This window comes from Battus philenor, unplaced genomic scaffold, assembly GCF_028537555.1.
Source record: "Battus philenor isolate CCGP_79_NKW_IND1 unplaced genomic scaffold, ilBatPhil1.0.hap1 SCAF_29, whole genome shotgun sequence".
NCBI classification, from domain to species: Eukaryota; Metazoa; Arthropoda; class Insecta; order Lepidoptera; family Papilionidae; genus Battus; species Battus philenor.
The window spans coordinates 7,768,326-7,783,421 of NW_027181692.1; the positions used below are offsets into that span (position 1 = coordinate 7,768,326).

The window sequence follows — 15,096 nt, forward strand, 5'->3', positions numbered from 1 at the left end:
ACGGTTCGGCTCGCCACCGCCGTCTCGGCGGAGGGTGCGGACTTGGTCGTAGACCCTCGCATCCGACTCCGCTAGAATGTCCAGGGGCGGAAAGCGCGCCAGGACTGTCGCCGCCTAGAACGATATCGTGCGATATCCGCGTACGATCCGTATGGCCATCCTCCGCTGGACGCTGTAGATCTTAGTTCTACAGCGTCGAATCGCCAGCCTTTTTGCCCACACGGGCGCCCCGTACAAGGCTACGGACCGTACGACCCCTGCATAGAGGCGGCGGACTTCCTCCGTGGGTCCCCCGAGATTAGGCAGCAGTCTATGCATGGCACCCGCTATCCTCTCAATCCGGGGGACGAGGCGATCGAAGTGCTCTTCGAAGCCCCAGCGACTGTCCAAAGTGAGGCCGAGGTACTTCATGTACCGCCCCACCGTGACATCGTGCCCACCGACGCGAACGCGCGAGTCGGGAGGTTCCCTCGTTCGAGGCAATCGGTGGAACCATAGCGCCTCGGTCTTGTTTGGCGCTATTTCCAACCCCAGCCCGCGTATTTTAGCGACGACGACTTCCGTCCCAAGCTCAGCGAGCTCCCTGGTCCTCTCGAAGTTGTCTCCGCTGGCGACTACCAGCGTGTCGTCGGCGTAACAAACGACGCTCACGCCGGCGGGGAGACTGACTTGCAGAACCGCATCGTACGCGAGGTTCCACAAGAGTGGTCCTAGGACCGACCCCTGCGGCACCCTGCGCTTGATCTCCCTCCGGTTACTCCTTCCGTTTTGGTCCATGTACACGATGTACCTGTCTCGCAAGTAATCGCCGATGACGCCTCGCAGGCAGGGAGGGACCTCATGCTGGATCAGTCCCTCCCTTATCGCATCCCAGGGCAGTGAGTTGAAAGCGTTGACGATGTCGAGGCTTATCGCCAACGCTACACCACCCCGCGACACGGCCTGCTCCGACAAGGACCGAACGCGCATGATCGCGTCGACGGTCGAACGCCCTCGACGGAAGCCAAACTGGCTGTCGGCAAGATCGGGGCCGACGCGAGACAGATGCTCGCCGATACGGGCGGCAAGTATCCTTTCGAACAGCTTGCCGCACTCGTCCAGCAGGCATATGGGACGGTACGCAGAGGGAGATTCTACGGCCCTGCCTTCTTTCCTCAAGAGGACCAATCGTGCCTCCTTCCAAGGCGTGGGGAACGTGGCTCGGCGGAGACAGCTCGTGAAAAGCTCCGCCAGCTTACCCCCCAAAGACGCCAGACTAAGTACCCAGACCCGACCCGGTATTCCGTCGGGCCCCGGCGCGGTGTTTCGCGCTCTGAGACGGCTCACGGCTCGATCCAGCTCCTGCGCCGTTACCCTCGTCTCATCCGTCCACTCCCACGGTTATGCCGGGGGGTGCGCGGAGGGACTTGACCGATCTTCCGGAAGAAGAGTATCTACTACCCTCCTCAGAAAGATTCTAAGGTCTAAGGTCGGTTCTAAGGTCTCCGTCGTCGGGGGCATCCATGGCCGGAGTTTTCCCAGCACTATTCGGTATGGACGCCCTCACGGATCCCTGTCGAGTCCCTGCAGGAGCTCGACCCAACAACGAGCCTTGGCGCCAGCTACCGCCTTCTGCATCGCCTTTGTAGCCGCCCGATACTCCCTGTACAGTCTGGCCATCTCCTCCTCCGGAGCTCGCCTTCGCCTCCTTCGGGCTCGGGTGTACCGGCGGCGGCTCAGCAAGCAGACCTTGCGAAGTTCCGCAATTTCCGCCGACCACCAGTGCACCCCCCTGCGCTTGGGACGACCGGCCCGGGGCATCGACGCGTCGCAAATTTGCGTCAATGTCTCCCGGAACCAGTTCGCTCCCCTCTCCGGTTCGGACAGAACCTCTTCAGCGTTCGGCCAATCGGCGACGCAGGCGGCGGCCTCTAGCCGGTCTTTGTCTAGCCGCTTCAAACACCAGCGTCGCGTAGTGCTGCCGTCACGGCCGCCAGAGTCAGCGACGGGCCTGCGGATCGCAACATCGAAAACGATGTGGCGATGGTCAGAAAGAGTGACCACCTCCTCTGCAACCCGCCAGCCCGAAAGCATACGCATTGCAGCGGGAGTCGCCCATGTTAAGTCCACGACCGACTCCCCCTGCCAGCGCACGGATGTGCTGACGGATCCCCTGTTGACAAGTCGGAGATCCAGTCCGGCCGCCCACTCCAAGACGGTGTCTCCCTTCGGATCGTCCCTAGTATTCCCCCACGCCCTGTTGTGGGCGTTAAAGTCTCCAAGGACGATCAACGGACTGGGGAGGCAGGCCGCAGCGCAGTCCGCCACCCTATCCAGGTACTCCTCGTAGTCGGCGCGAGACCTGCTGGGAGACACGTAGCAGCCTATCATGGCCAAGGGACCCCATTTGACGGCGACATAGCCCTGTCCCTTAGATAATAAGGTGCAGGGTGGGGTACCCTCTCCGCCCCTCCAGTAGAAAGCTACGGACCCTGAGTCGTCGCCGAACCAACGAGGATGGTCAGGCACGTTATAGGGCTCCGCTACTACTGACAAGGTAACCCGAAACTCGTCGACGGTCTGCATCAGCAAGTCCTGAGCATTCCGGCAATGGTTCAGGTTACCTTGGAGGACTCTGAAGGGCGGGAATAGAGGTCTAAGCGACCTCCATGTCCGAGCTTACGCCCGGCGCTGCGGTCGGTGCCGCTGCGGCCGCCGTGCTGGTGGTCGCAGGCGGAGTCTTTTTACTCCTCCTGCCTTTACCCGGCGTTGGGCCGCACCTCTTACCCAGCCGGTGGTTGGAGGGCAACCCAAGGTCTGAGCACAAAGGGCATTTGAGTGCGGGTGACACGCACTCTCTTGCCTTGTGCCCAGACTCGCCACATGCGAAACACCGCGTGCTCCGGTTTACAGAGTTGGGACACCTGGCGCCGACGTGTCCCTTCTCCAGGCACCGGAAGCAGTGCATGGGTCTGGGTTCCAGGGGTGCCACCCTCACCGAACCCCAGCCCACACGCACGCGCCCCGCAGTCACAAGAGCATGGGCCACCTTGACCGGGCACCGCAACCAGCAGGTGCCCATGCTCGTGTTTGTTCGGTGGACGTCCCCGACCTTGACGTCGTCCACCGAACAGCCGCCCGCCTCTGCCACTGCTTCCGCGACCTCGCCCGGACTGACGGCGTCGTCGAGGTCCCTCAAGCGGATTTCGCTCGTCTTGACGGGGCGGCTGATCTTGACCGCCACATCGCGAAGGACCTCACGCATCCTCGCCGCGAGGTCGTCTGCCTTTCGGCCACAGTCTTCTCCACTGATCTCCAAGAGGAGCGCTCCAGTCAAGGCACGTTTTTGGCGCAGAGCCTCGATGCCGAGGTCCGCCAGCCGTATTTTCGCCTTCGCCGCCTTTACTACCTCTGCATAGGTGGAGGTGGAGCCTTCCGGCAGCGTAACCGTCACGGCCGCCGTAGTGGGAGCTCGCTTCGCCTTCTTGGTCCCGCGGCTCCTGGGTGCGGCAGGCGGTTTAGCACTCGGACGAGGCACGGGCCGTGGCGCCGACCTGGGTTTTCGGGCAACTTCAGCCCAGGTGTTCCGGGTCGTGATCGCCGACGCTGCCGGAGGCGGTGCTGTCACTGGAGGCAGTTCCGGCACAGGAGGAGGCGCAGTCTTCCTCCTGGGGCGCCTAGACCGCCGCGGTCGCGGACGCGGTCCAGTCCTACTGGCGGCCAACGGCGGCCTTATTGCCCTGTCGAGGAACAGTTTGGCCTCGAAGGCAGCCAGTTTCGATTCGATGAGGGCTCCAATGCGATGCATGAGCCCCTCTTCGGTAGACGCGGACGTCCTTGGCACTGGTGCTGGCCGGGCCCGCGGAGGCGCGAGGGCAGCTGCCTTGGCCTGCTCCGTTGTAGCACTACGGACGCGACGAAGCTCCATCGTGAGGCTTTCCACTTTCGCGGAAAGGCTGGAAAGCTGAGAACGCAATTCTGCGTTTTCTTGCTCTAACTTCTCGACGGTGGAGTCGCCCGCCGTCCTGCGCGACATCTCCTCCAATGCTGCCTTGACGTTCCGCGCAGCGAGCCTCAGGCTACGCACGTACGTGCCCTTGAGGTTGCTGGACCGGTCCGTCACCTTCTCGATAGCCAGGAGGTTGGTCTCTGCATATTGCCGGGGATCAGCACATGCTCGCAATTCGGGAGCCAACTGCTCCTGACTCGGGAGCCCTTTCTTCGACCTAGTGCGCAATGGCTGCACAGAGGGGTCGAAGAGTCCCTCCTCGTCACTGTCGGTTCCGCCGACCGTCTCCGTGCCCTCGGTCTCCTGGGCAGAATAAGCCGCATATTTTGCGGTCACAGCACCAGGGCTCGGAGGCTTGGCCTTTCTCTTACCGGCCCTTGAGAACGCGCCAGGGCCGACCGATGCGCGAGAGGCGTCTGATCCGCCGTCGCTTTCTCCGACCGTACTAATCGCCAAACCGGCGGAGCGCATAGATCGCCCGCGCATATCACGTACCGGGCCTGATAGACGGCCCGGCACCTCCGGCTCTTTAAAATTTTGGGCCCCGGATGTTAAGGGCCCAGCGGCAGACGCTGAAGCGTTGCCGCGACGCAAGTTTTTGCCCCCCCCAGATACGGCGGGGCTGCCTGGGCAAGGCCCAGGGGTGGATTCTCCAGCATCGCTGGTACCACCCGGGGGAAAATTTGTTTTTTTTAACTGCGTCCATTATTTTATTTTTTTTCCTTTTAAGGGTGAGGTCCCTTCGCGCTTGTGACTGAACTCCCTTCCAGCCATTCATCCCGTCGGGACGGTCCAACCTTGGGATTAGGGTTATTTTTGAAGAGGTTTTCTTCCTCGCAGCTCCGTACAGGTACGGAGCCCCCGGTCCCTACTGGGATTACGGGTTGTCCGGTGTCGGCAGAAGCCGAGTGCACCTGGCACATCACCGCACTGGTCACATCCTCTGTCCCATCTCTTAAAGATGGGTACGGGATTCTACCTCAAGCCTGAGCGGCTCGTCTCTCGGACTGTGCAGTCCTTGGCCGTTTCTCGGTTCTGGAAAGAACCGATGGTACGCCCCTAACCCTGCCAGTTTTGGTCCACGCCGGAACATGCCCAATACCACCCACATCTGGGTGGCGCTCCCCCATCCGCCACCCGGGGGACGCGCCCGATGGAAGGTCTGGCAACTCCACACGGGACGTACTGCTACTTCAACTTGTCAAGGTAAAAATAAATAAATTAAGTTTGTTGTTTTATCCTGTCCTGCAGAGGAAGGTGGGCTAGGCTGGGAGGTGTGGTTCGGCGGTGTAGAGCCCGAGCGCGCTCACACGCTGCTCTGCAACTCCACCACCTTCCTTCATCACCACTCTCTGCGCGTCCCGCCAGGTTTGTACTCTTATCACCACCTATAAGCTTAGATCTTGCATCCCACTGTCTAATGACTCTCTTTTTCTGCCTTCCCACGATCTTCCACCCTTCTGCTTTACTAATAAAACTTATTTAACATAAAGACAAGGTGGATATGAACAAAATTGTTTTGTGTGTGCAAACAGACAAGGAGGCGGCGGTGCTGGTGACAGCTATTTGCCGCGTGGGCGGCGCCATGTGGCTGGGCGACTCCGTCGGCAGGGTCTTCGTGTACTCGTGAGAACCACTCAGACTTATCGATCAGATATTTAATAAGCAAAGTCTGGAAAACACAACATAAATACATTAATATTATGTTATGTTTTGATGTTTTAAAAGTACTTATCAAAGTTTATTCGAAATAATAAATATTTGTAACATTGTCGTGTTGTACGTGACTGTACTTTTGGTGCGCGTGTACTTTGTAATAAAATTATCTACACGTCTTCAAGTTGCGAGTTGTAGTCGTAAAGAGAGAAAAGAGTGTGTGGTGTGTACATTGTGTGTGTGTCAGGGCGTCGTCGTGCGCGCTGCTGTGGAGCGTGCCGCTGCAGGAGGTGGTGGGGGGCGCCGTGGGAGGGGTCCGGGCTCTGCGCGCTCTGCCGGCGCTGCGCCGCGTCGCACTCGCGGCCGCCGCTGGCCGGTAAGTGCTTCACAAATAGTTTTTACATCAGTAGAAAGCAGGGGACAAACGCTCTTTGAGCATATGTACCTTAGTTCTATAATTATACATATTACGATAATCACACTTGAAATATATTATCCGAATACGGTATGTAATAAATAAGTTATAAATAATTTGTTGTTGGTCTTTATAATATTTAATGGAATCAGGCGTTACGTTGCGGAAGTCCATTCTAAGTAAGAAAAGGACCAATATTTAGTCACTTCCGCACATAGTAGCATAGGTAGTCGTGCAATAAAGTGCACCGCCCGCCAGCCCACTGATAAATGCGCATGCGGCAAACAATGCGAAACACAACTACCACCATTAAATCACTCATTTAGAGCCTGAATCTATTAGATATACGAGTTTAAACCTTTCGCTTCAATATAAAAATTATGTATGTGGGGGGGGGGGTTGGGCAAGAATTTAAAAAAAAACTGAGTTAGGGATGACATAAAAAAGTTTAAAAATAATGATCTACAGTAAGTAATAGTTTGGATGTATAGTTACACAGTAAAACACACTGACATGTAATGTATGTGTATATTTATTTCATTCCTATCAGCCAATGGATGCCGATTCAATCATCGCACACAATGACATGCCTTTGCCTGCATCCAGCAATAATGAACTGACTCTTTTTAATTTCTCCGTGTGACTTCTGCACCGGAGCTACAGTTGTTACATTGGTTTGCTTTGGTCAGGTTGTTCCTGGTGACGTCACACAAGCCGGAGGCGGAGGGCAGCTTCGTGCTGACAGAGCTGGGCACCGCCACGGAGTTGTGCTGCCTCGCCACCGTGCCCACCGACAGCGGGTCAGTACTGTCGCCATGTGCATACCAAATTTCGATATAAAGTCTTTAAGAAATGTCCTATGATATTTATCTCAGAAATATATACATACACACACACATACACACATATATGTGTGTATGTTTATGTATATATATACCTAGAAAAGCACACCAGGAGCAGATGTATTAAAATGACACAGTTGTATATTTCGAAGCGCTTGCTCATTGAAGGCGTGTACAACATTCACAATATTTATTTTGTACAACAGCCAATAGGAATTAGAAAAGATGTGATATTTGTGTTTAAGAGAGCCATCCAAGTTATTTACGGCTTAGGGTCGCGCATCTCTTTGAGAAAGCGGCTTAAACAGGTCAATATTCTTACAGTGACCTCAAAATATATTTATAATCGCAATAAATTTAAAATAGGGGGGGGGGGGGCGTCCATAGTTTCAAATGCAAAAAGTCTATCGTTCATTTGAAATAAACGGAATCACATTCTTTAATGCTGCTAAACATTATCGCACTACCATTTACAAAATTGAATATATAAACAAATATTTAAATGACAAGAATCCTTGGCAGCGATGTCGCTTGATTGTTTTGATTTCCTTCAGGCTGCGTCTGATAATGTGTATATGAATGCATCTGTGTTAAACTTTATTAAAACATGTGTTGTTGTACAGTATCTTCCTGCTTCTCCATAACTATAACACCTTGCGAAGAAGAGAAGAGTCAAAAGTTAAAAGCCAAAATAAATTCTGTTAAAAGTTGCAATGTTCAATAAATTAATTTTGTCTCTCTCAGGTTACCTTTATATATATATATATATGTATATATATATATATATATACATATATATATATATATATATATATATATATATATATATATATATATATATAAGTACATACTCGATAACGATGTGTTGGGCAACACGAATTGAATTCGAAAGCACAATTATAAGTTTAAATCAAAAATCACTATTCATACATTTGATTCTTCCAGTTAGTTCACTATGTTATGTTATTGGTTGTTGTGCAGCGTGGAGGTGTGGGCGGGCGGCGACGGGCTGAGCGCGTACACGGTGTGCGAGGAGGGCGTCAGCGCAGCCGAGCAGCTGGCGGCGCCGGGCAAGGTGGCGCTGCTAGCAGCTGCCGGCGCGCACGTGCTCGCCGCCTGCAGGCCTGGTCAGTCAACCCACCATCAAGTCTGCCGGTAGACGCCCACTGCAAGGCTTAGGCCTCAGTCACCTTACGATAGGGATATGTTCGACTACCTCAAAGTTAATGTTCCATGTTTTGGCCCTTTGAATCTATTTCATGGAATGTTTGCCCAAACGACTTAGGAGAAAACACAATATACCCGAACTGATACTCTAAGGTAGTCATAGTAGACTAGGCAGTAGTCATATTCGGGTAAATTATTTTAACTTGTTAAAATTTTTATTTCTCACTCTTTTTCTCTTAAATATTTAACTGTGTTTGGCACTAATCGGTGTAACATAACTCCTGAGGATGCCCCATGGAGGGGTGAAACACGTGTTGAGTAATTTGGCGGTGGCGGTTGTTTGATTCGCATTGTTTGCCGCATACGCATTTATCAGCGGGCTGGCGGGCGGTGCATTTTGTTGCACGACTACCGCTGCATGTGCGGAAGTGGCTTAATATTGGTCCTTTTCTTACTTCTCTTTCTCTTGTTCATAAATTCGTTCGTGGGTTCCTTTCGTAATTCACAATATCTGTCTTATATCGTCTTCCTTCCATCATCTTTTAGATTACATTTTAAATCGCAGGTAAATTTTGTGTCACAGTGTTGACTTATTTTTATTTAATTTATTTATATTAATACCCATTTTTTAATTTCTCTTTTTACAATTTTAACTACTAGCACTATTTTTATTTTATTTTCTTACAATACTTATTACTTTACTTAATGCTGCCTGATTTAGGGGTCTTACCCGATCCCTATACAACTTTTGTGTCTCGTTTTTATTCGTCCATTAGGAGAGCGGTGTTATCTATTTCTATTTTTGCTTCTACCTCTTACTCGAAATGAAAACGGTGCTCTCCAAACACAGCACAACCAACTATAAGGCTATAGTAAGGCTATAGTAGTATAGAGTCATGGTCCCTAAAATGGTTCACGTGACTACGATAGAATCGACTAGTGTTTACATTCTAGTTATAAAAAATCTGGGTTTCGATATTGAAGAACTAAAATATTGGCTTGACTTGATCCAGCAAAACAGACAGACAATATTTTAAAAACCTCAGTGACTGTTATTTGTAGCCAGGTTAGGGAAATCAATTATCGATGTACGGAAATATAAAATGTGGAAATTATTGCAAAATTTCGGTATCTCTTGTTCGGGAAAAGTTGTACTCTTACCAAACAAAATGACTTGTTGACTCAATTTGTTTTTTGCGCACTATTGTAATAGATTTTTTTGCTTTATAAAGATTAAATACATTTAATCTTTATAAAGCAAACACCGGTCCCTACAAACAATAATACATAGAGATGTTTTGTGACAGTTAAATTTATTTTACTAATCCGTACTTAGTTGTGGAGTTCCTTCCTTCTCCTCAACTGTAACACCTTGCGAAGCAGAGTAGAGACATAAATAAAGAAATAAATAATAACTTGTCGATCGATAAAAGTTTTTTATAAGTTATGTTGAATAAATGAATTTTATATTTATCTGATCGTGTCAGATTTTCTGAAAGATCGAATCATAAATGTTGAGATCCATATACCAACGAAACTAAAAGCCACAGCGCAGCGAATTGACAAGTTGCAGCTAGCAGGCCACACAGACCTGCAAACACAGCGCTGGACTTCCAAATGCAGGTCTTACTGGAAATTAATTGCTGATGTTCGTGCAGGTGTGTTCGTGTATCAGTACAGCGTGGAAAGTAAGCTGTTGACGGGGCGGCTGGACTGCAGCAAGCTGGCGCCTTGCTCCGAGAGCCTGCAGTCCATCGCCATCGACGAGCGGCTCGCGGAAGATCGCTGCATGGTGAGCGACGCAAATAAATATAACCTTGTTATATATCTCCCTGTACTTAGTTAAATGAATAACTCTTTTATGGAAAACTGTGTGCGGTATTACAATACAAATATCTATTATTTATTTTAAATTCATGAAATTTAAAATTGTAAATAAAAGCCTTATTACAGTGTGAAAGATTTTTTAAGTGATAATAGTATGTAACGACACCAATTGGCCACATTCTCTCTTTATCGACCCCGCCAACTGACACCCCGTATGAATTAGATAAATGATTGTGTCCAAGAAGTGTTTAAAGAAAATTTCCCTCCTAAAAGTGCTTGACAATGAGTAGCTATACTGTATTAAGGATATTTTAAAAGTGACCATAAAAACCCATCTGACTTGTTATGGGCTATTCTCAAACTATAGCCTTCGTAGCTTTTATTGAAGGCTGTCAATCTTCTCACTACGTACACTAGTAGTCGTTGTGAATGGTTCTATGTGGACACACACAAGCCAGATAAGACTGCAGTACAATTGGTGCGCGTGCGCAGATCACCGCCCTGTGCACGCTGGGCGAGGAGGTGTACGTGGGCACGGCGTGGGGCTGCGTGGTGGTCGCCGCTGCGGCTTCCCTGCGTCCTCTCACCGTCTTCCGACCCTACGAGGAGGAGGTGAGTGATATTTACCATGTCCTCTACAAGGCACACGACTCTCTTCTTTTCTGCTTAAATATACCTGTAGAAGTTGAGTATAGAAAAATAAATTCGTAACGTCTGAATTTCTTCTACAAAAAGCTAATAAAACTGCTATAAGTCTGAGTGTACATATTATAAAGTTCCGCGAGATATCTAATACCCGTACTCATAATAATTATTAAATAAATCTATTGCAATCAACAGTGTTTGTTGGTCGATATGGTTGATATTATAATCTACACATCCAACATTGTTAAACTTCATTTAAAAAGAGCATCTGTTGTGTTCCTAGTCAGTTCATCTAAACAGATTACTTCGGTTGTAGTTTACATCTTATGATGTTAAAATGACGATTCAAAAGTGCGTGTAAAACTACTTGAATAAGGATATTATGAATTTGAATGGACGGAACGGGCTTTCATTATTAAATCTTCCACGACTTGCAGGTGCTTGGCATGGTGCCGCTGCCGGCGCTGGAGCCGGGCGGAGCCTGCATGCTGGCTACGTTGGGCGGCGGCTACCGTCCGCTGCTGCAGCGATATGCGCCTGCGCAGGTTCGTACTCTGTCTCTTTCATATACTTCTTGTCCTTTTTCATAGTTCTCTACTTCCCTCTTGATCTGATTCTTCTTTGATTGGTTTAATCATCACATTCGCAGTCACGTTATTTAATTATTACTTTTGTATTTTTTAGAAATCTTTATTTTGTTTTTAAAATTTTATCCTTGTAAGGACATGTTAGTCCCATTGACCATTATAGATGTTCACGGTTAAAATATTCAACAATTACTTTATTTTATTTGAATTATATTTTTATTTTGTTTTTATTGTGTGTATAAATATTAAACTCTTTTGTTCTCCTCCTCCCTCTTGAGCAAAGCTCCTCCATCTCTCTGTTCAAACTCCTGAGACAACCACCTGTTTTTAAATTCTTTTCTTTTTGTCCCGTCCATAGCACCCTCTTTTACTTGCTTCTCTCTCGTCTCTTCTCTTACTTTTATCTCTACCTCTCCCTTATATCTTGTTTCACCCGCGCCCTTCGAGTAAGAAATATGGATAGGCGTTTTTTCCTCGTCTCCAACTTATTCGTGGCGCCCTGCCTAGGTGGACCTCTCACCACACCTTAGCTATCCTGTTTCTCCCATGTCAACTGCTTCTTCCTCGTCCCCTCCTCCTCTTACCTTCCATCTATACTGGTATCAGGATGATGACGAAGCAATACCTGTTACAGTCAAGCAACCCAGGCAGCCACAGCGGCGGGTACTGTCTGCTGTGGAGAGCGGAGCACTGGCTGCCCGACTAGCTGCAGCAGCTGCGTTAGAATGCTCCGTGTTTTTATCACGCCTGGAAGGAGAAGGCCTGGATTCACTCCATCCTGGAGCACGCCGCTGAATCTCATTGCACAGAGCTCGTGGAATTGTTCGTGTTAACATTAGTGGTGGATGCAAGGCGTGGAGTTGCGCGCATTCGAGCCTTTACCCGGCGTCCGCAGAGCTTTAACTGGTGGTTAGATGAAGATAGAAAGTTTATTTATTGATGAAGCGTATTTACACTTGGCTTTGCACTTGTGTGCACGAGCTGCGGGTGCGACCAACTCGCGGTCAGACCAGAGTTGGCACACGTGCGTTCGAAACTTCTTTGCAGCTCTCGAAACATGTTCAAATATTTTATTTTAATTGGAGGTTTTTTAAACATATTAACAGAGATGAAGAAATTAAAACTTTTTACATATATATTATCATATTATAATATCTATATAATATTTTAACTTCAATTGTCTTGATATGGTGGAATAGTAAAACGTCAAAATATAAAACAAATAATTTCAAAATTCGAACAAACTTTATGCTTTTAATTTTTTTTATATTCTTAACTTTTCTTCGCCTAATGGTAACATAATATAAAAGTCTTTTAACAAAACTATACAGTATGTTACAAAACATATCTGTTTACACAGATTATATACAAACAAAAGCGCGGCAAATTCAATTCAAAGAAGGTTAGGTTAGGTTTCTTTTTTATGTCTGCATCTCGGAGAAATAGACTCGCTGACATCAGTAACACGGCGTCTCTCTTTGACATGTGTCATTTAACATATGATAGAAAGAGATGTAAAGTCATGTATCGGCAAAGCGGACCAAATAATTAGAAATACAAAAACATACGAAATAAAACCTTTTACGAGTCAGCTTTCAAATATCCGATCGCTCCAGACCGTTACGTTTTTTTATAGGTTTCTCTTTCAATAATAATTGTTGAAAAATTTATTATTGTATAACTGGATTTACAACAATATTTATTTTAACAAATAAGCTATGTCACAACGCGCTACGTCGACATATAAATGTTTTATTTAATCTACTTTCGGCAAAAACCAAACATAGTTAACAGACTAAGTTTATGCAAGTATTATTTATATCAAAATGACTTTAAAGATAAAGTGTACATTATAATTTGCTTTTTATATGACACGTTTTCTACAGATTCTGTATCAAAATTAATGTTAAACATTATATTCAGTTGATTATATCACTGAAAAATTTTAGATCGAAGTTATCAAATATTTAAATGAAAAAGTAATTTTATGAATACGCTTTGAAGATACTTGGTATCTTGGAATTTAAATTGACAGACGTTCCCTGCAAGGTTCTTCGTTCACGATGACCTGTCTTGTGCCGCCTCCGGCGACTTCCTGCGTCCTTGTTTATGTCATAGATCCAGCTAGGGGGGAGGGGGGGGGGCACCACTCCAGGATAATTTGTCTCCAATAGTCGTCGATTGCACGAGCGATGTGCCATGCCCACTGTCACTCGCATGACCTCCTTGCTGACCTTGAAGTTTCTGCTAAAGTTAATTATGAATATTCTAATGTGTCAAAATAAGAACGAAATATGTTCTTTTTTTGGTTCAAATAAGATTCTAAATTTAAAATACAAATCGTTAAACAATCGTTCCTCGTGTCCTGGCGTCTGAATTAAGAAATCCGTCTTTGAATGTGATCGCGCTGTCGACTCCGATAAGCTCGTCTAGAACTCGTCCCAAATATTCTTGTCTTATATCTTTATGTGCAGCGCTTCGTGCAGCCGCACCGGCTGCTACTTCGAGCTGTTTTATTTTCAACTGGCAATACTTTGGTTGTGTTTCGGTTCGTGGTTTACTCTCAATATAATTGTTTTATGTGCTCTTGTGTTGTTTACTCAGGTTTAGTTAACTTTGTTTCTGTGCTGTATTCGTTATTTCGCGTCCGTTTAACAATATGTCTATTTATAAACAATATAGTGTAAATAGTGGAGTTTGTAGGGTCGCCCGTTGTGGCACTCCTTGTATTAAAGTTTATTACACGAATGCTTTTCATTAATTATAATATCACACAAGTTTACGTTTCGTTAAGGGAAAATGTATTTTATCAATCGTATTATCAGCTCGATATCCAATGCATACAGCTTATGGTCTCAATCGACACATATTCATTATTATAGTAACATCAAATTAATTTAAATGTAAAACTAAATCATCACCGACTGGTGAAAACAAAACACCAGATACGTTATCTAATTTCTAGAGTTGATATAGAGCTGATGATGAGATGAACGATGTACAGCGGTCTTATTTTCACTTATCGATGACCAGAACAGTTGAAGCGATTCGTGACGTCATGGACATTACGTTAAACTTGTCTCTAACTTCTGGAATATTCTAGAATTAAATTTACAATAGATTATGTTTGTATGTATATTTGGAGTATTATCCAAGAAACGAAAACTATTTTTAAATCTTTATTAAGAATGTATTAAGGCTATATTGCCAAGAAATAAATGGAGAAATAAATAAGAGCGGTAGCAGAAGAGGAATAGAGAAAGGAGGTGGAGAATAGAAGAGTTTATACTGAGCCGGAGGAAGCTTGTACCTAGTGCGATGTTCCAATGATAGTGTCACATAATGTTGCTTTAATAAAGTATGATATTATTTTAGGTATGTTATTGTAAATAAAAGGTTATCATTATATTATATATCTTTAATAGGTGGGCCATTTAATGATAGCCCAATGATGGGCAATTATCCGCCTGAGGTGAAGCACTAGAGGTATAGGCTAGACGTATGGTGGTTTAATCCACAGAAAGTGCAAATATCAATTTTTGCATTTACAACCTTTTGTATATATATATATATTATATTTTGGAGAGTGTGCAGAGGAACTACACCAAATAATTTCACCATAGACCTCGTCATCGCTTCATTTGGCAAGAAAAACGTCAAATGCTTTGCCTATAAAGGATTTAAAAAAAAAAAACAAAATTCGTTAATATTTCGAATTTCGAATTTCCATTTTTAAACTTCTAAACCCGTAACATGTCCACGTTAATATACAATGAACAGCAATCTTCACAAACCGCTTGAGCTATTCTGATCACAGATAATAAGTTCTCAACTGCGGCATTAAATCTCATTTGTGATGTACAGAGTCTCAATTATATATACATTTATATACATGTTTAGTAGATATGTAATTATAGTTGAAATATAATTGTAATGTGTTCTTTGGAACTCCTCGAAAGCTGGCGTTAA

The 15,096-nt window shown here is 46.4% G+C and overlaps 1 protein-coding gene across 1 annotated transcript in view; it reads left to right on the plus strand.

Annotated features, from left to right (window-relative positions):
- The window catches only part of Lrrk (Leucine-rich repeat kinase), an 82,468-nt gene extending 70,200 nt beyond the window's left edge, over positions 1 to 12,268 (plus strand). Inside the window, exons 49-57 of the mRNA XM_068769670.1 lie at positions 5,240 to 5,356; positions 5,524 to 5,614; positions 5,892 to 6,020; positions 6,749 to 6,859; positions 7,883 to 8,028; positions 9,727 to 9,860; positions 10,388 to 10,507; positions 10,978 to 11,085; positions 11,762 to 12,268. Coding sequence (XP_068625771.1) covers positions 5,240 to 5,356; positions 5,524 to 5,614; positions 5,892 to 6,020; positions 6,749 to 6,859; positions 7,883 to 8,028; positions 9,727 to 9,860; positions 10,388 to 10,507; positions 10,978 to 11,085; positions 11,762 to 11,833 — 1,028 coding nt within the window. The 3' untranslated portion in view covers positions 11,834 to 12,268. The remainder of the gene's footprint in view (positions 1 to 5,239; positions 5,357 to 5,523; positions 5,615 to 5,891; positions 6,021 to 6,748; positions 6,860 to 7,882; positions 8,029 to 9,726; positions 9,861 to 10,387; positions 10,508 to 10,977; positions 11,086 to 11,761) is intronic.
- Positions 12,269 to 15,096: the final 2,828 nt, after the last annotated feature.